Raw genomic sequence first — 21,683 nt, forward strand, 5'->3', positions numbered from 1 at the left:
AAAATGCCATTAACATTTTCTCCCATTTCAGAGATTCAGTTATGTTCATCAGATAATTTGGACATAAGAAATGGTATCGTTCACTGCTCCAGTTCATTCTCAGAGTGGATTGTCTACCAGGACTAAGCAGGTTAACCTAGAAGTCCTGATGATGCATGGTAACAACACTAAGGACTGCCAAATGTGTTAACAATACACCACGATAAATGCAAAGAGCCTCAAGTCTTCACAGTCTTGTCTTGTCTGCTTTATCCTGTCATGCTCATATAAGTAAAAATAAAACCAACCCAAGCATGATATGTGCATGTGGCAGGCTAGCTCAATCCATTTATGTCGCTTTTATTCATGGAATTTACAAAGAGAGTGAAACAGGCATACTTTTTGAGAATATTGAGTTCTTTGACATGGAATTTGTTCATTTTGTGTATACGCAAATTGGAGCTGAAAAGCTATTTAATTGACAGGATGTGAGACTGTAGAGTGATCAGTGTATTTCATGCCTGATCAGAACAAAAACCCAATGATAACTGTAATTATCATTAGATTCTGTCACACACTGAATGTAGACGTCTTGTGCGTGCCCTTCTCCATTTGCCTCAATCAGATCTTGTACATTTGACTTTAAAGTTGTTTCTATCAAAGAAGACACATGACTTCTGTCCTTTTGTGTCTCACGGAGAGATATGTGTCTAATTTGGTTATGCCTTTTCTCTTTGAAGTATATGAAGTCGCTTTTGCAAAGGGCAACTGACAATAACACAAACCCTCACCATAATGTGCTCATAATCACCTCCAATAATTGTTTTCAGCATGACTTTTATGTGTTTGAAAATATGGCAGACTGTACATTTAAACTGCATTTCAACAAAGACATTGGATTTTTTTCAATTACAGTAATAATGTGTGTATATCCTCATAGATTTAGTGAAAGCACTGCAGGGATATTAAAATGAATGCACTGCATGAGGAGGAGGAGCAGAGGGCGTCTGTAAAGCATTCCTTTTGTTGTGTAAAATCAATGACTTGCTTCACGCTGGTGCTTGACGTAGAAGACCTGATACAGAATCGATCAGTATGTGCAGTGTGAAATGATTGACGCAACCAGATGCATCGGTGTACATCCCGCATTTTTATGATTTTCTAACTAGTGGGTTTACTGACTTGGATTAAAACTCATCTTGTTGACGTCCTGATGGTGCTATCCATCTGCCATATCTGCACAAAACTCTTCCTTCATAAATGTGTGAACAACAGGCTCTTAGGCCAAGTGCACTGTGTAGCAATGCAGATTCTAGTCTAATTAAAACATATGTTATGGATGGAGAGTGTTATTAACCCTTGGTCAAAAGTAGTTTAAATTGAAAGTCATTGACAGATGGATTTGTATATGTAGTTCAATTTACTTCCACTTCAGAATACACTCTTTCTAATTAACTAAGAAACGTTTTGTTGACATAATCATGTTGAAAAGTTTAAGTTAAGTTACTTGTAGAGTTTTAGAGCAATACTTTCGTCCTTTATTAACAGAGCTAGTTTTAATACAATTATTTTCTAATCCCATACTGATGCCGGTCGGACACTGTGCGATTAAAAACAACTGCAAGGGCTGGTAGAAGTTGTTAATCTCCAGAGCACATGGCTAATTATGCAAAATAAACAAAGTCTGTGTTTGCACTGCTGACTGTCAAACTTCACTGTTTATTTTGCCAATGTTCTTCTTCCATTTGAAAGGCTACATGAAGACATCAAAGAGGTAACTCAAATACTAACGCTATGATTAATAATGTTTTTAGGATCTACAAATTCTCCAACGTTTACTGCCCTGGGTGTTAGCGTGTTAGCAGACATGACCATGGAAGTATATGGTGTAAGTGTTTGACCATGACACACTTAACAGCTGCGGATTGTTTTTCAAAATAACTGCAAATTGCAAATTGATTTACTTAACTATACCTACAAAATGTGTCCATATTTGTACAACCATAAGCAGACGTGGTTCATTAATCACTGTTATTACGTAGTGTCTTGGTCACCTTTTGGACTGGATGTTAAAAAAAAACTCCCAAACTGGTAAATATAAAAGATATATTTGTGCATTTCAGAAGGCTATATATTCAATTTCATGATTTCAGATGCTTTTAGTGAAGGTTCTTTTCTTTTAGCATTTTTTTAAAATGTAACCGTCACAGTTTTTGAGCTACCGCTCTATATCAACTCTCTACACTTGTCCCTCCATGTTCATTTCATGTATTACTATATAAAAGAGATGGATTTCATTTGCTCCTTTTCACCCCTCGACACTAATGGCATAATTATTAGACACTAAACCAAACGTTTAATTAGTTGATTTCCATTTAAATAGGTGAGACCCATTTAATCTTGAGAGTTTACTGTTGTAGAGTTCACGTCGGTTACTATAGGAAATTTCTCTGGCCTCGGCTTTGTGCTGCTCATGCACGGTCTTGCATTCTCACTGGAGTGGCTTATGTAAGTCTGTTAGCGCCTGTGCAGAATTTGTAGATGTGTAATTTTACCTGCACACGCTCTATTCCTCTGCCCTCTGCACCTGTATGATTCACTGAGCTATGTGAACCTTTTATCAGCTTTTAGTTCCCACTGGATGTGCTAATTAATGTGGGAATCTGAGCACATGAAAAAGACCTTCTCCCCACGGGGCAAACTTGGGTTTTAATTAGCAAAGGTAATGACCCACTGAGACGTGAATGTAACGAGCGCGACTGCAAAAAGATTATCACAGAATTAACACTCATTTTTTTCCTTTTCTAGAAGTGTCATTGATCTGTATAGCGTCCACTTTGGGCCACTTAAACTTGAAGTGATGCAGCGCTTTAGAGAGACACTGGCTATTCATTATGTAACACCTGCATTAAAATATGATTTGTTGTGATTTATAAATTATTTAGTGCTGCAGTCAGTGTCTACTTTTCTTGACCTACGTTACTGAAAAGACAGCCTTAGGAAACCCACCTTTTCTAAGCTCATAATACCAATGCCCGGTGAGTTCTTTTGCATACAAAAGTGAAGACTCAGCTTTTGAATTTGGCCTGGAGCAAGCACAACAGTAAAGTGACTGAAGGAAACTACACTTTCTCTGCTCAGGAGTGAAGAATTGAAAACTTAGTTACAGTGAAAAACTGTTAGGTGGTAGAAATGGTAGCTTTAGGCATTATATGATAGATGAACACGCCACAAACCCTGAACCAAAATCGTTTTTGTGACAGAAGAATCCCTCAGTGGCAATAAACAGTTCATAATTACAAACCTGGGTCTACGAGTGTATATTGTAATGCTCAATATTCATTTCCTCTGTTTTCTCTTAGATAGTGTTAGCCTGGTTTTGGGCAGAAGAAGTTCTGGCTAAACAAAGAAATGGGACTTCAGTCAGCTGAACCGCACAAGGCTGCAGTAAGTACTCAGGCCAGTCCGTGCAACTACATTCCAATGCCACAACTAGAGACAGTCTTCTAATATGAAAAATATTGTTTTTTTATCAACATATTTTGTCTGAAGTTTCATTTTAATGTCTAAAAAGTCACAACACAAGTTTGCAAAAATGTAAATACTTTCTGGAGAGTTGTAAATGAACAAAAAATAGCCATGCTTCCACTTCTCTTTCCAGACATTGATTCTGTCAGTTGTTCTCTATCCTGTAATTTATCACGATCAGGAGCAAAGGGTTATTGATTTAAGAGCACTCATTAGGCCATTTTGTTTGAACTATATAATCAGTGTGAACTCCCATTTATACCTCATTTGAGCTCAACACAGCTTCAGAAAATATTATAAATTATACAATTGAGCTGCACAACTGAACTTGCCTTAGTCATTTGAATGTCTAATGTGTAATAGTTTTAAAAATGCATTTTCGTGTTAGTTGCACTGTGGTTTTGTGAGTTAATGACAAAATAAAACCACAATAACCTAAAATCTTGTCCACACAAATCTTCCTCTCATAGTTTTTATCTGTTGTGGTCAATAGTGCAAGTCATTATTTCAGTCCTTACGGTTATAAGTTTATACACATGATGAAAGTGGTTACATAAATAACATTAGCATTCTTCATTGCACTTGTAGACATACTGCTCTAACCTACCAGGGGCAACTGATGTAACATTTTTATACTTTTAAGTTTGTGCTATAACCCATTTCAAGTTGCCATCGCAGTCAGTCTTTTAGAAGAATAAAAATGCTTGTCTAAATTTGCATTAGGGATTCATATTTTCTCTTCTGGCCATTGTTTTAATTGGTATCATTGTGGCTGCTTCTCTTATGTTCAGATATCATGGGGTTTGAAGATCAAGAGAAAGACAAAAATGGTGGCCCCTTGTTTGGGCATGTTCAGACCCACCATGGGCCAGTGTTGTCATCAGTGCACTCCAGAGAGTCTCGTGAGTCAGATCTGATCATTCACCTCCGTGTCTGTGTACTGCAATTAGCCATTATTGATTCTTCATTTATTTTCAGCGTAACAAACTTGAACAAAATTCTTGGGATGGTTTCCGCAACATTTTGAGTATCAATGAGAAGCACACCAGGTATTACGCTGCTATCTACTCTGTACTATACAATGCAGGCTGCAGAATGAATCAAATTTTAATCAGAACCATATCCAATTGTTTAAAATCGTCAATGATTAATTTTTAATGGAGAGATCTACTGCCAATTGTCTTTCTCTGTTGGGAATACAATTGTTCTGTGATTTATGTTTAATGGCAGAGATTAAAATGTCTGTTTAAGTTCAGAATATTAATGATAAAATCCATTTTTAACAAGTCAGAATATTGAAATCTAAAATTGATCAACAGAGCAAATCAATCATGCCCCCCCAAAATGTATAGTTACACTTTTCAAATCTTGTCCCTTGAATATATCTTTAACACTAGAAATCCACTCTGTTGTATCTGAATACCTGTCTCTCTCTATATATCTGTGTTTCTGTGTATAAACTTTCAAAATAACATGATACAGTAGATGAAACACTGTTTGTACTTTGTAAAGTCATCATCTTTGTCCACAGGTTTCGAGGCTGGCTTGTCCGAAGGTTGTGCTGTGTTCTGTTTGTGAGTGGGTGCGAAGTTTTCCCAAGTCCCGCTACCGACCGAGTGGAGCGAGTCTATCAGAGTAACAGGTACCCCAGGCAAAAAGACAGTGACGCATAATGAAGTATAAAATGGATAGACGTCATGTCAATAAAATAAGATTCTGACAATTATAGTGGACCATTACAATAATTTGTCTTGTTTTATGGTGCAGTAAACAAGCAGCAGTAATTACAAAAAACATAACTGTAAAAATGTGAAAGTTATGGTTCCACAAATAACATGTCTGGGATAATTTAGTATATTTCCAATCCTATGTGCCTTTTAATAATGCCTGATTTTCAGTTGATTGTAGCTTACTAAATACTGATCTGTTTTTGTCTTTTTTCTTGTTTTTATTCTTGTATGGAGTATTAACATTGTTAACAGAAAAGTGCTGTACAATTAAAGATTATTATTATTGATTATACAGAGTTTAGACACAGTTGCAGTTGACATGTTATGGAGATTTTAAAACCACAAAAAATCCAGTTTACATCCATCCATTTTACCTCCAGTTCTTTGTTTACCTTCATGAAACTTTACTTAAGCCTGTTGTTGCCTTACTGATAGGCTTGTGTTTGAATGTATACTGCACAAAGGAGCTTTATGTGAGGTAATTCTGCTGTCCTGTGACTGTGTTAAAGAGTGAAGGAGGCGCTTGCTGCAGAGCCACAGGCAGAACAGGGGCAGATCGGTTGCCTTCCAACTTTCCTCCCCCTCATTAACACCTGCATTTCCTCTGGCCTTACGCGGTACGTGAGCGAATGAGAAAATCTTCTCTTTTCAATCTTTGCTAGAGGCTTGTCTGTATTGAACTGCTGCGGGCAAACTCAAAAAATACTGCAGTAAAAGCTGTAGACACTAACGAACAGTACACTTGCACAAGGGCAAAAAGTGCATCAATCAAGTCATGGATTCAATTCGATCTATAGCACACACATGCTCTGCCCAAAGAAGAGCAGCGTGCATGGCTCTTTGCTGTATTCTGAGTCCCTTTATCAATCGGAAACCGACTGGCATCTGGAGTTTCAGTTGACCCATTGATGTCAGCGAGATACACCAGCAAGCCATACATCTTGGGAGTCTTTTACAGTCAATCTCAGTGCTCTCTCCTCTTTCACCTTTGCTGTTGAAAATACGTCACTGACTCCATTCCTAAGGCTAACATCTCATACCATGGTATGTTTGTGCAGTTTTCCAAACACCATTCAAAATTCAAAAAGGATTCGCCCCACAAGAATTCTCAATGTGAAATCTAAAGCTTAGACATATCAATAGAGTTATTTCCCTTTGTCAGCAGCTGTAGAAACATGAAGGTGCATGAGGAAGACTCCACAAAGCTCAGTTTTCAAGTTGATAGGAAATACTTTATGTGTTTTTTCTGGATACATTTCTCTTTTTCCTCTCCATCTTCCTCCCACTCGCTCGGGTTCATCTGCTTCATTAAATGCTGTCACAATTCCCCCCACTTCCTCCTTTTATCTCTAAACTAAACTGCTTTTGTCCCTTAGCGTCAATGCATCAAGTCTACTATTCCCCAAGCCACGATATCCATCTATCCAATTTACCTTGAAAGATGTCCTTAAAGTTTTACTCTGCATTTTGGTTTAGATTTGTGTGGCTGGTTGTTTTTGAAGATGCTTGCTTCTGTTTTCGGGAGTGTCCAAGTTAGCCCCAACCATCTGCCGGCTTTACACAAAGCCTCACAAGAGGTACAAGCTCTCACACAACACAATACTATTCAGTTTGTAGAAACAAACTTTTCTAACTTTGTGAGTGGTATACGTGACTCCCAAAGCACCTCTTATAGTAGCTAAAACAGTAGTAGATAAAGTTGTGCTTGAGTGGAATTTCACTAGACTTTTTTACAATTTAATTACCGTCTGAGGAACATTAATTACATGGCTGACTAAATGCGTATGTATGTCTGTCTCTGAAGCACTATTCAGAAAGAAAGGAAATGGGCTAGACAAATTAAGAATTGCCTTTTTACTTCAGCTTTGTTGTCATTAGTATAGTGCTTATTGTCATAGCACTTATTGTCATACTGCTTATTGTTATAGCGGTTATTATTATAGTGCTTATTGTTTATAGTGCTTATCGTGACCACTGTAAACATTTCTTGCTTCATATGACCTTGTTTTATCTGTTTACGGGCATCATAATTAACCACTGCTGTGTTGTCCAGGGATGTCCACTGGTTTATGTGTACGTGCGTCAGAGTGCTCTGGACTGCGCTCTCATCTCGTTGGCCCTCTTCTGCCACAGCCTTAGAGTCCCATACACAATCTGTCCAGTGAAAATAAACAATAGTTTGCTCAGGTAATTCATGTTAGATGTTTGCAGATTGATGTCACAATAACCACTATGTCAACGCAGCTGTCAGTTATGGCAAATATTAATTATATATTTATTTGGACTCAGTGTTTATCTTATGTTCTGTTATTTGCACTTGGGGAGTGGGGAGTATTTCCCCACTCCCCAAGTGCAAATTGAGACCCACACATTTCCTTAAGTGGCCCTCAATATTATGTTGTAAATGATATTACAATAAAAACAAAAAATAATATTATATGTCAGAACAACAAATTATATTTTCAAAATGTGTTGTTATTACTTGGAATATAGCAACTTGCAACTACGTTTTATTTGTGTTGCAGTTTTGAAATTTACTTTAATGTTTAAATTCACTTTAAACATTAACTTCAAACTTTAACAAACATATCCAAAAGCAGAATTATTTTATTGTTTTTTTCTGTTGATATTGAAGAATGATTCTTCAAAAAGTTGGAGTGGTTCTTCTGAATGGTGACCTGACGGAGGAGGAGTTTGAGCGAAATCCCCTGAGCTCAGCTGTGATGATCTCTGTGAGTGTTAATATTCTATAGATTGAAGCAACTGTGTTTTGATGAAGTCACATGATATATATGATCATAACAGCTGCACTATTCAAAATAACAATATTATAGTTATAAAACTAAAAGATATGTGCGAGTGGCTGATTTTAATATATACCTTGTTACATTTTCTTACATTTACTCCTTATCTGAAAACTATTTAAAGGGTTGCAGTACTTAACATTTCACTGTGCTATCAGACCTATTTGCATCTGAAGTAGTTGTTTTTCTCTGAACATTTGTACAAATTAAAGCCTTCAAACTGCCTTCCGTTTTAAACTGAGCTGTGTACAAGATGACTAAACATGTGTGGCATTAATATGAAAGAGTGAACCTGAACAGTTTGTTTACGGTCACACATAGTGTTGTCGACGTGAGTAAGCATATTGGCTGTGCGTGAGAAAGCAGCCGTGTTTATGGCTTGTATTTCACTGTTAATGGACCTTTATTGTTTATTGAGTGTAGGCCTGCTTAGCTGCAGTTCATTGCTAATTTAATCACCCTTGTCTGTAAGGGGAACAGTACTTGGGGCTATGGAAGTATCTTTGAATGTCATGTCAAGTGCCCCTAAAGTCCCCTTTATTTATGCAGTTTATCTTTTTATCCTTCTCCTCCTCTCCTGATTCATTTTCTAACATTTTTATATTCCAGACATGTTTTTATATTGCTTGTGTATGTATAAAATGCTTGGTAAGCATTAACACATGATTAAATGCAGATTTTGTGACTCCCAGACTCCTGTTGAATGTTGATTTCTTTGTATTTGTTCTCCCCCCTCAGCTGGTATGTGAGCTGCTACATGAGGGCCAAGCAGTCAGTGTTGCTGTGTCAGCTGAGCCTGGTCAGGGAGAGCAGTGGTTGGCTCGCATCAGACAGCTCATAAAAGAAGGATCTGTCCCTGATGTTAGCCTGGTCCCAGTGGGCATCTCATACAGCTGTGTGCCCCCAGCCGACCCACAGGTGGGTACCAGCACCAATAGCACAACATACACTTTCACACACACAACACAACACAACACTTTAAAAGGACTGTGTCTGATTTTGAACCATGAGTCAGGAACATAGTTTGAACTATTAACCCCGCCCACTTTGTCCTTTCTGTTACTGTGATATTGCACCTGCCTGTCCAGCCAACGACATACAGCCAACCACACACAGCCAACCACACACAGCCAACCACACACAGCCAACCACACACAGCCAACCACATACACTGACAATATTTGAGTTTAGAGGTGTGGGTCTGGAACCATATCCTGTCTCACACATTTCCGATGGGCCTGATTGACAGGCCGATTAACCATGGTCCATTTGTGTCAGAACTAACAGGCGGCTTACAAGTAAAATGGAAAGGAAAAAAAAATTGCACTGAGAAACTGCATGGGTTCAAGTGAAGCACTTAACTCTGTAAATCTGAGGTCAGAGAAGGATTCTTTGTTGTTAATTTTTTGATAGGAGATGCGTTTCGCATTTGAGAGTCTTCCCAGGTGTTTGTCACGTTTTACGGTCCGGTTCAGACCCCAGCATCCAAACAGAATGTAGGTCTCATGCAGTTGTTTCTGCTTGGTTCTCATCTATTCCTGACTACTTAGTTTTTTTTCTCACTTTTGATAATGCACCGTGACAGGGAATCAACTGTCTGGTAAAATGTCAGGCAGTTGTTTTCCCATGATTCTTGGCAAACAATGTGGCTGTGATTGGACAAAAACCCTGACAGTTGCTTCTCTTAGTTATTCCTCAACAAGATTATGTGCTGTATGTTGCCCCCGGTCTTAACGCAGCGTTAGCGAGATAATCTGCTGGCAGATAGTGTCAGTGCTATAGCTGAGAGCATGCGACGCTCTAAACAAGAGGTGTGCCGGCCCAAATATCAGGTGGAGTAGAGCAAATTGAGGGCATGGTGTGGCACATTCAGTGAATCGCCAGAACGGGTTGGTGTGTACATTTAATTCTAATAAAATAACAAAGGATATGACAGACATTATGAAAATATTAATTACTATAGCATCACTTAAAATTTTGGCCCTCCTCTGGTCCATATGCTACGGCGAGAACCATGGGCCCAGGAGGAGCCTGGAGCAGTTACTGTTTTTGTGAGGTGAATTTAGGGTTGCCATCCCAGATTAAAACGTATGTGTGTGTGTAAACTAATGGTATATATAGGCTATTTAAAAACTAAAGACTTTGCACCAGTATGTTGTGCTGTTTGGATGCCCTCTCCACAGCAGAGCAGAGCCCGTCGCCTGCTCCCTGTATCAATTCTGGACCGCTCTACAGTTTGGTTTGCCAGTTTTGTCACAACCCATCCAAAATTCTAATCCTGGTGTCGCTACTGGTGCATACTTACATTGTGGGGCTTCAGGGTTGTTTCATTGTACCCATATATAATTATTTCTTTTTCTTTTTTTTGCATCTCTATTTCCTGAGACAAAGACAAAGACATTACCCACACTGAGATTTTAAATGCTGCAGTGGTCACAGATTGGTTCAGATGCCATCTCCATAAATGTACTTGTACCATCCCACTCTAGCCATCAGCCTCCAAGTACAGCCTCTTTACGCCAGCATTGACATTGTGTTGGTAGAGAAAGTCCGACCTGGACACGCCCCCTCGTTAGTACTACTGCTCCATTAAGACCGGGGGCAAGATATAGCCTCATATGTTTCAGTGTAATTTGATTTAGTCATCTACATTTACTCTGTACTAATATAAATGACGTTTATCCTAACCGGAAGAAATTAAAATAAAGTACAAGCCCTTTAAATGTGCAACAACATGTCATTGATTTTTCTGTTTTTGATCAAAGTCTCTAAAAAGCTTATTGCTTTTGCTTATTTGTGCATTTTCTGAGCAATGAAAACTCGGTAATAGTCTGTCCCCCATGAGAGATGGTACTAATGAGAGGGTTAAGCTCAGTTAATTGCGGTAATAAGGTCTTCACCCAACCATTTAGTTTAATCATTCAAACACAATTGACATGGCATACTTAATCCCATGCTTAGACACTCTGCAAATATGCCTGTTTATCTAACCGTTATAGATTGTTTTCATTAGTGGTATTGCTATTGCTGTCGTTGTAATGCCCTTTATGGAAAGTCGCCATTATATTATTACTGCTAAAAGAGCGTAATCGTTTTACACTTGTCTGTTTTTGAAGATTGGCCTGAGCAGTGTGGTAAAGCGTTTGCTGTCTCTCCTCTGGACGAGGTCATGGGGGAGTGTACGGATTGACTTGGCGCAGCCTTTCTCTCTGAAGGTAAACCATAAAAGGAGCCAGCATCAAAGTCTTATCATTTAACATCCTGCCTTGCATTTTAATGGTTCAAATGGCGCCTGCCTACTTGTGATGCTTGGATATAGTTTTGTCTCCACTTTGCATGTTCACTGGTTTTCACTATTCTGTCACATGTACGTTTGGAGTAACCGTCTATCCAAATTGGTTGTCCATTCCTCCATTTAAGCCCCTGTTTTTAATCTCACTTATTTAGAGAATGATTTGCATAAAAAGTGAGATTTACATACAATATGGGGTGTACTCACTCGCTTTCAGGGTTGTAAGATGTTGGCATCTGTTGCTTTTTCAATTTAATTCAATTCACTGACAATACAAACAGTAAACATCTGCGTTTTAAAAAGACAGCCATACCAGTGTCTCCACATCTTGGACTGATAGCGAATTACACTGAATGTTATGTTTGTGAGTGACATTATTATTTCATTTCTGTCTATTCAGCCTGCAAATAAAACTGTACATTCAATTTCTGAGTGTCAAGCCCTGAGTGTACATATATTAAATGATCATCAGAACAGTTGTCTTTATTGATAAGTTTGTTTTGTTTCAGGAAATGTGTGACTCTGGGAGGTGCAGAGTGGATGACTGGCTCCCTCTACAGGACCTGTTGCTGCCCGTGATCTTAAACAACAGGTCACTATGCCATAAGTACTTAAAGAATTACACAGGGCTGAATGATGTTGAATAGTGCTTTATCTGACAAGCATTGGAATTATGAATGGATTAGCGGTTTATGTTTCAATAGTAGTATTCTGTTTAGAGTTCACATCTTAAACATGTCCAGGAGCATTAGAATTTGAAACAAGACTGAAATATGAACTGTTGAAATAATTCTCATACATTTCAGAAAAGGTTTTAGAGGTTTAAACTACAGAGTTGGCTGGTTTTGTAATAAGACAGGATATTTTGACTTAAGCAGTGGAAATTATTTGAATTGTAATCTTTACAATTTGGTAATTACGCCCATTAGAATGTTGATTTCACTGAATCATAATACTGCTACTACTACTACTACTGCTATTACTGCTACTACACTGGGTTATTTTTGCGCGTTTTCAAGACACCCAAAGTGCTTAACATAGCTTTGTAACTCTGTAGTGGGGAATTACTATTGTAACCACAGCTGTCCTGGAGTAAACTGAGAAAAGCGAGGCACCTCCAAGCATCACCAACACTCCAGCACACACCGAATTCATACTAGACAATGTGGGCGTAATGTCTTGCCTAAGGACACAATGGCAGTTTCCACTCGAACCATTGCTGCTCCATGTGGCACCTTGTATTCCCAACGGTCTCCAGTCGTATCTTGCCTCCCTAGAATAAATCCATTGTCTGTTTCTAGTATTTGAGAGTATATCACTGCGATTACAGTCCTGTCATCTGCAAAGCTAAAAAAGTTTCCATGTTTAAGTTTAAGAATATAAACTTGCCTCTAAGCTTCAAGAGTGTAACTGATATGATGCCATCCCCTGGTGAGATTTCATCCTCTTAAACTTGGTCCAATTACAAACAACATTAGACTGTCTGGCAGTGAAAAAGATAAGACACAAATAACATCCCCCTCAATCTCTGCTTGGCGTGTGTCGGTGCAAGTGGCTTCTCTCTGTTTAATTCTTTTCCGTGAGCTGGAGGCAAACAGTGCAAATCAAAGTGCAGCGCAGAGTTGTAGAAACGATAGAGCGGTTATTAGCGGTTTAACATGTAAATGAGCAAACACATAATCATCCTCACTGATTTGTTTCTCTTTTGTTTCTTTGTTGTGAGGTTTAAGTGTTGCCATTGAAAGACGGCAGTGAGCTAAAGACCAGCGTGGTGCCAGTCGATAACATCTTCAGAAATCATCTTAATAGCATTTTGTATTTTTGCGCCTATAATTTACTCGTTTTCTTCATTAGAGAAATTCTATGAGGCACGACCACGTTGATGTTCAAAAACATATGGTTAATAATATGTAAATGCTCGATGTCTCTCCACTCTCACTTGTTTATCTTAAGATCTGAAAGGGCAAATGGGCTTTTTTTTTGTTTTTGCAGCTATAATTAACTTATTTTCTGCTTTAAAGAAAATCTATGGGGCATGACCCTGTTGATGTTCATTGACCTGTTACATAAAAAGAAAAATATGGTTAATAATATGCAAACTCTTGACATCCCTCCACTCGCTTTCTTAAGATGTGAAAGTGCAAATGGCATTCATGTGTTTTCTTCTTTAGAGAAAATCGAAGGGGACATGGCCTTGTGGATGATCATGAAGCTACTACATAAATGAAAAGAAACACAGGGTTAATAATATGTAAATACTTGATTACATTTTGACTTGTTGTCTGTTTTAAGATCTGAAAGTGCAAACGGATGTAGGAGGATGTCATGGCTTCTGCCTCGTCATTATGCATCTGAACTTAAAGCACATCACCAAGACGACCTCAGCGTTGCGATCATCCTTCACCTCCTTCACTGTAGGTCTATGGATACAGCCCTCTGCTCAATCATAAACAATTATTGATAAGCTCTTCTCAAAGGGGATGCACTATGCAACTTTATAAAGCTTCTAACCATGTTCAAATCGTTTCCCATTCTCATTTACCCACTTGAACTTATATTTAAAGCAATTCTTGCACGTTTGAGTATGCCACTGCTCCACAAATCCCTGTTTTCAACTATCCAACTGTCCCCTGTGTACACGCCCACTGCTTTGTACTTACTTTGTTTTCCAATTTTATTTTCTCAAACAACTATACATGTAGGCGGGAGTCAGTGACGCAGTTTTCACCACAGAAATCCTATATATTTTTTCATTAAGTTGTTTTTTATTTATATTTATTGCTATTTACAATGTCTGAAGTATAAAATTATGATCCACGGGTGTCATAGATTATAACTATAGCAGACAAAAGTTTAATTTGCAAAAACAGATATTTCACATATGATTAATAACACTATAGTTGAGGGGGTTTGCTCAAGAAGGGATGGAAAATTATTTTTATTGCACCAAAATAGATTCAGCGCTTGAAAACACTGCAAGACAAAGAGTGAGCTGTAAGGTTTCTACATTTTCTGACATATTATATGCTTGCCCTTTGATTTTGTAGCTGCCACTTCCTGTCAGTCCGTGATGTCCACCAGCGTCGTGTCGAGCCTTTTGCTCCACAGACACCGTAAGGTACATATGTCTACTTTGTCTGTTTCAAAGTTTGCTTCTGTATCTGTCAAACTCCACAGGGGGTAATGAACAAAATTGACTTGCTTCTTCATTTATCAGTGTGAGAGTGAGTCATACTCAAGTGTCTATTTTATGTCACTGACTGGTGTTGTTAAAATGATTTTTCGCTCCCCCTCTCTTCTTCTCCACCACTGTAGGGTGTAAAGCTGTCTGTCTTGTGTCGTGATCTATCGTGGCTCACGGAGGAGCTCTTGTTTAGGAACAAAGACGTCGGCTTCGGGGGGACACTCTCGAGGGTGGTTCACTACTCTCTCAGTTTGCTCTCCCCACACCTCATCATGGCAGCAGCACCATCCAGGTTGGTTTGTTTGTGGTTTAAAGGTTTAGCGCATTTTTATTTCAAATTTTATGACCCGTCTGTGTACCTAGACAAATATTACCCTCATAGATCGCAATCATAACGCAAATTTTGTTTTTATTACAAAAACATTGGGCATGATGGACATAAGTCTCTCATTTGCGTCGCCAGTTTCAAAGCTGAAATCTTGAAATCTAAAAGGACTCTGATCTCATCTCTCACTACCTAAACCCCAACACCTGCAGCTGAGAATGAGGAAAAAAAAAACTTGTATGTGTCTATTACATGCAGGTTATAAAGCACTGACAACCCAGGTTTAGTTATGATTGGACTTCCTTTTTTAAACCAGCAAGAGCGCAGGCCACATACCGTACCTTTAAAGGAGTAGAAACACAATTGATGTTGTTTTTCCAGCGTGAGCCCCCTGTTCTGAATATACTCCCTCTTCCTTTATTTTAGGAAAGACCCATTGATTCTGCCTCGTCCCTCTCCTGCAGCTGCTCACCATCTCAGTCTCCAGGCGCAGACCGTCACTCACGCCTTTATCCTGGAGGCTGTTGGGGGTGAGGAGCCTTATCTGACACACACACGCTCTTCACATCCACTTACAGCTTATTTATAGAAGACGTCATGGTAGTGGTGAGTTCATGGGTGTCAGCTTTTGTTTAAAGACAGCATTTAAGGACATTTGCCCATTCAAGAGACAGAATAATTTGTGTTGATTTTTTTTTAATGCTATGGCAACCGTTCAGTTTTTTTTATCACTCTGAAACCCATGAATATGTTAGTATTAATTGTACATAGAGAAGCATGTAAGCAAGGTTTAAACATGCTTAACCAACATGATTTTTAAATGCATTTAAAAAAAATAATGAGAGAAAAATATATAAATGCCATATACAAAACAATATATCAACAGTATTTCTCAGCCTATATAACTTTTCTGATAGAGGACGGCCATATTCTCTAACTCCATGGATTATTCATTCTCTTTAACATTATTTCAATGTCAGCAACATACTTTCAAGTTAAAATATCATATTATTATTTTAAGATATTTGGTTTTCTTTAATCTTCATTCCGATGCAGGGACATTTTTGCATACTTTGAACATTCCATTAAACCTAATTTCTTTAAAGTGTTTATTTCTATGGCAACTGAATAGCTGTTTTATACAAGAATGTCATTTTATTCACCAAGTAAAAAACTCTGCAAGGATATGAGTAAGTTATGTCAGACAGTTAAATTTATGTCCTCTATTTTAGCCTCCCAGCAGCAAACCAAATAGCAGTGTTTCATATCCAAACACTGGGGTGAAATATGAGTCCCATTCTAACTTTGTTGTGAGAGAAAATAAAAATAAAGGTGGTATTTTGCAGTGCAGGAGGTTGTATCCTCTGTTGGAAATGGTCTTTGTTGTTGCGTGATTCATTGGATGAGGAGCTTGTGGGCAGTGAGTAGAACTGAAAGCCATTAAAAACATACCCCTGTGTAAAGTACAATACAAGATCCCCAAAACTAATATAGTTAATATAGTCTTTAGTTTTTCCTGTGATGAAGTCGTGACTGTCCTTCTGTGGAATAAATAAACCGATCACATTTTACATTAGAGAACAGTAAATAATAGGATGGAAATGGAATGATAGCTTTCTGGAAGGAGAAATGCATTTTCCAGCCCTGTTTCCATTATTACCAAGAAAATGGTGACCACATTTCCCTGTAATTTAAAACCCTCATACTGGGTTAGGGTGAGGAACAATCATTTAAAATAAGAAAACAATTATTAGCCCTTCGAACAGCAGCAGTAGAATAGAAATACAAGTAAATTAGATGAATAGAACAAACTTGGGTTGTCACTATACACAAATGTCAAACTGTTTCAAACCACGGAATAGACTCAAGACTGAATAATGATTACGCTGCCACAATGATAATAAAAAAACACTCTTTCTTTACACCATAGAATGTTATTTTCAAGATTAAATATTAGTACTTTCTTTTATATTACCGTGTGGAGTTATTTCTGTGTAATTCCTCAGTCATTCAAGTATCCTCTGTGTGTCGTATTGTTCTGATTCTAAAACTATTCAGGAAAGGTTCATTTCTGTCCTGTGAATGTGCGTTTTTTTAGACTTTACACTTGCTCAAATGAGTGTCTAGTTTCTTTACTAGTTTTAGTATTGATTAATATCTGATTTTCGATACTTTTGACATCCCTAGTATATTCAGAATGTGTCCTGTCCTTCTGCTTTGCTCGGGATGTATGTCATTAAATGTATCTATCTCCATGGAGACAAGGCAACCACGCTCACAATAAGAATTCATGTTCTCAAGATATTTTGAGCAATAAATACACCGGTGATTGAATAAATGCAAGATGGATGAGTTTAATACCAGACAAAGCAATAACATCTCCATGGAGACACGCAGAAAGTGTCCATAGTAGACTTTTAAATAATACGCTTTTAGTTATCATCTTATTTCCGTTCTATTATTCATGCACTAAACCATTAATATATTTTACCTTCAGCCTGTGCGGTGTCGGCCATGTTGAGCGAAGTGGCCGTGAGCGGAGTGAGTAGCCGCGTGAGGAGTGACGGCGTGGATGGGGCAGAGGTCAAAGGTGACATGGAGTTTGACGTCGTTTTGTGCCAGACGGAGCTGACCAACAGAGCCCTGCAGCTGTGTCATCTTCTGCCTCCAGGATTCATGCCAGTATGTTAAAATTCAAATCACGCGACGCAGCCGACATGTTTCAATGAGCGGATTTTTAAAGTAGCACAACATCCTTCATTGCTGCCGTGCTATCAACTCAAAGGGCTTTTCATGTTGTGAGTTGTAGGCACACGTGGCCCATGTGAAGAGCCCTAAATCATAACCAGAAATGCATCCCCTTTCTGTTTCCCTACCTATCATTACAGTCTTTTTGTTGAGTGTTCTCGCAGCCTTTTCCTCGCAGAATAATACAGCTTTCATTTCTCTACTGCCTATCTCTGGCTCATCTTTCTGATCATTTCTCCATCTCACTGTCCACTCTTCCACAGTGGCTGGCTTCCTTCCCTGGTCATGCTGTTTGTGCTGTAACCTTGCTCCACCACTGAACTTAGTTGTCCTCTTCTCTCCGTTTCCCCACAGCCCTGTCAGTCTTCCCACAGTTTTGCGCTGGATGCAGTTGACAGTCTGGTGCGCTGCGGCATATTGATCATGGAACAGGTAAAGACACATTGTAAACTGTGTTAGAACAGAAAATTGTGTGCTGTAAAAATATATAAATGCATTTTAAAAGCATATTACTAGAGAAGGGAATAGATTTAGTGCCATAAGAGCAAGCAAAGAGACAAATCCCATGATATAGATCTGAAATAATCTGCCCCTGGTATTGTTTTTGTGCCACTGGTGAAAAAAGAGACTATATTAACTAAATATTTAACAGCCCCTTCATCAGAAATTATTTAAATCTTTTCATAGTTTTTCATCTCATTTTGGGGAATTCATGTCTCCTCTCACTCGTACAATTTCCTCATCTTAAAATTTAATCTCCAGAGCCTTGAGGATTAAAGGGCATATATTATGGAAATGAGAAATATTAGTTATATTCATATTTAGCCTTTACTTTTGGCTACATCGATGTAGACAATGGTAATGACTTTTGCAGGTTCCCAAAGGTGTGCCCATTTGTGATGTGTGGAAAAGAGAAGGTACTTTCTCCTGGACCACCAGCGATGACCCTTACAACAGTGACTCTGACTGTGAGGAGATGGAGTCCCGCTCTTACAAGGTACAAAAGAAAAGTGCTAATGTTCACCCTGTGGTTTTCACACTGGAACAGAGTGAAAAACCATGTTAATATAGAACAGAAATGGACAAATGACAAACCAGGAGTAAATACTTATGAATACTTATATACAAATACTATGAGTACTTATATACAAATACTATGAGTACTTATATACAAATACTATGAGTACTTATATACAAATACTATGAGTACTTATGTACAAATACTATGAATACTTATATGTGTAAATATACTCTTTACACATGATTGCTCTGTACTTCTATGTGTTTGTAAAGATCATTCATTGGTACTAAATATAGTTTTAGTAGATTTTAAAGGTGCAGTATCTGTCATCTGCATGTCTCCATGGAGAAGATAGTGCCAGGAATGTTCCACAGTATGGCATTAAACTTCCTACCTCTATGAAGACCAACAAATGGTACCACCAGGCCAAGTCACAGGTATGATCTGTGAAGAGGCAAGCCCACTCAAAATAACAGTGCCTGTTTTTTGCAATAAAAACATCTGTAATCGAATAAATCAAAGTTGTAAACGTTTAATGCCATAATGCAGAAGAATCCCACCAAAGCCTTAACATCTCCATGGTGACAAGATGTCAGACTCTCAGTGCAGTTTCAAAAGGTGATCTATTTACATAACTGAGTAAATAATAAACCGTTTGTCATGTCGTACTCTCATATTTAATAGATGCATAAATACATTATTAGAAATGTATTTTGTCATATATATTCATATCTGGATTTGCACAGGCGCCTTTCCACATCATCCAGTGAATGATAATAACTGATGGCTCATTAGATGCGGTTCTTCTTTTAGCCTGAAAGAGCTTTTTAGGTAATTATTTAGCCGACCCTTTTCACTGCCTTTATCAGTCTGTCCTAGTTTCCCTCTATTGGATATGCAGTGTTTCGTATTTAGAAAACCCAAAAAGCAGCGGACGGCTTTTCAGCAAACCATTCAAAATATTTTCAATCCAATCCATTGTGGTTTTAGAAAGTAAACTGATAATAGTAAATTGGCGTAGTGTAGTTTAAACCGTAAAAGTTCGGTTTGTGTTTTTAAAAAAAGATTAGGCTACACTGTGCACTTGGATGTATGTTATATATTCCTACATGTAACAAAGCTTCAAACCCAAGGAAGAAGAGAAAACTTTACAGAAGTTAAACATTAAAGACATCTGAGCAGAGCCTTTTACTGACGAAAAATGTCTGAACTGAAACTACACAAAGCTCTCGTTGGGCAGTGTAATCTCCAGACAGAACAGTTTTATAGGCGCCACTACGTGTACTTAAACTTTTATACGGTGCGTTGTAGAAAATTCTCCTTTTTATGCACTGTACTGGCAACTCAAGTGCCTTCATAAAATTAAACTAACGACATATAACATAGAGCTTTTTTAAATGCAGGTTGCACTGTATCAAACACAATTTTTAGAACAATAATAATCTAATAATAAATAGAAATAGTAAGTGATAATGCTTTGTTATTTATTAGGTTTAATCCAATACATGTCTTCTAACGTCATTGCCAAACCTCATGCAGCACTTTTCTAATAAATCACCCCAGTGTGTTAAGCACTTCTTTGACTTTCTAAACCTAATTGACCTTATTCCGCCTTTAAATGACCTATTTTGCCTCTAAATGCTACTAAGCCGCACTTTCTTTGTGATGGCACTTGCTGTTAAGTAGGAATCCCATTCATTTCAATGTAGATTAGAGAAAAGTTTTGCCACTAAAACATGACATGAATGATGTTAATTTCTCTTAAACTTTCTATGCTCATGAGCACACACTGCACCAACTCTCTGTTACGCTTTAAAACGCCGCTGTAATCCGTATAGAACTTATTTGCTGTCAAGATTGGGAGCCCATTGCCAAATAATATAACCCGAATAACGATGGCGGCGCCGACGGCATCTTGCAGAATAAGATGAATAGACAGCTGAACATTTGAGAGTGCGTGTTACTGAGGGTCCTTCGTCTCTGTGGATGTAGATAACGCAGCCAAGTCAGTGTCCGGACCTGCTCTTCTTCCTCTGCAGTTTGTTGTCTGGGTATTTGAGGTCTCTATGCTGGGCCACTTCATCTCTGGAGACCCTCCTCTCACCTCTGCCTGGTAAGATCTGTGTAAAGCTGGGTGTCCACTGCATGATTTTGACAGTCTGAGATGCAAGATCATGAGGAAAATCTTTAGTTGAGTTGTAGCTGTGACTGATTTCTGGATATTTGGGATCTCGGATGCAGAGTGAGCCGTTATCTCGCTGCGTCTACGTTCAATCTCTGTCAAACGTGACCAGCTGTAAACACAAGCGCTCCGCCAAAGTAGCAGAGATCAGCAGTGAACCGAGACCATATTTCGCCATTTCCTTTTCATGCACTAACTTTTACAAGCACGAAAAACGCTAGCAAAGTATATTGACTTTACCACACGGAGCCTAAAGCCTGATATTTCCTCAAACTTTGACTGTTTTAGATTCCATCCATTAACCTAAAAAAAACAAAGAAAACACGCAGTGGACACCGGGCTTAAATTTGAAGTTTTCTAAATGTGATGAATAGTGTTTATACAGTGGCTTTGTTTGTGCAACTTTTTATATATCTTTTGTTCTTTTTAAAAATGTAAATGTCCAGCGGCATCAACATCTGAAATACTAAGATATTAAGGTTAGGTTAAGGTTAAGGTTTAGCTTATTGTCCCCTCAGGGAATATGAAATGCAAAAAGAATACAAATATGAATATCCCTGCAAATCCTATGCATTTCAGAATAGTATTTGTAGAGGTTTAAACTACAGGGTTGGCAGAGTTAATACATAATAAGCCCGATGGCAGCAGAATACTTTGTTGTTTGCAGAGGATGATAATACCTTGATAATGGCAATTTTGATTTGATTTCAATTGATCTTGCAACCCTAGTACTGTGTTCACTGATGTTTGATTACATACTCCTTTAGATCCCTTTGTGTTTGTAAGGACTGTGTGAAAGCTTGTGAAAATAAACACTGATCTGTGAAAGGAAAAGTGAGGTAGAGTAATCCCCTAGAATTACAGTGATGTTTTCATGGGATTGGGTACTT

The 21,683-nt window shown here is 38.2% G+C and overlaps 1 protein-coding gene across 1 annotated transcript; it reads left to right on the forward strand.

Moving 5' to 3' along the window:
• Window positions 1-3,341: 3,341 nt before the first annotated feature.
• On the forward strand, window positions 3,342-20,724 carry LOC117393491 (glycerol-3-phosphate acyltransferase 2, mitochondrial-like; the record flags this gene model as incomplete). Its single annotated transcript, XM_033991594.2, has 19 exons — window positions 3,342-3,426; window positions 4,299-4,409; window positions 4,486-4,556; window positions 5,039-5,149; window positions 5,747-5,862; window positions 6,714-6,814; window positions 7,291-7,424; window positions 7,873-7,969; window positions 8,780-8,959; window positions 11,158-11,256; window positions 11,843-11,925; window positions 13,626-13,747; window positions 14,381-14,451; window positions 14,649-14,809; window positions 15,269-15,372; window positions 17,340-17,524; window positions 17,945-18,022; window positions 18,465-18,587; window positions 20,604-20,724. Coding segments are annotated over exons 1-19 (2,104 nt in total), but the record flags the coding sequence as incomplete, so codon positions are not given.
• Between the last annotated feature and the right edge of the window lie 959 nt (window positions 20,725-21,683).

Source organism: Periophthalmus magnuspinnatus, unplaced genomic scaffold (genome assembly GCF_009829125.3).
Source record: "Periophthalmus magnuspinnatus isolate fPerMag1 unplaced genomic scaffold, fPerMag1.2.pri scaffold_16_arrow_ctg1, whole genome shotgun sequence".
In the NCBI taxonomy this organism is placed as follows: domain Eukaryota; kingdom Metazoa; phylum Chordata; class Actinopteri; order Gobiiformes; family Gobiidae; genus Periophthalmus; species Periophthalmus magnuspinnatus.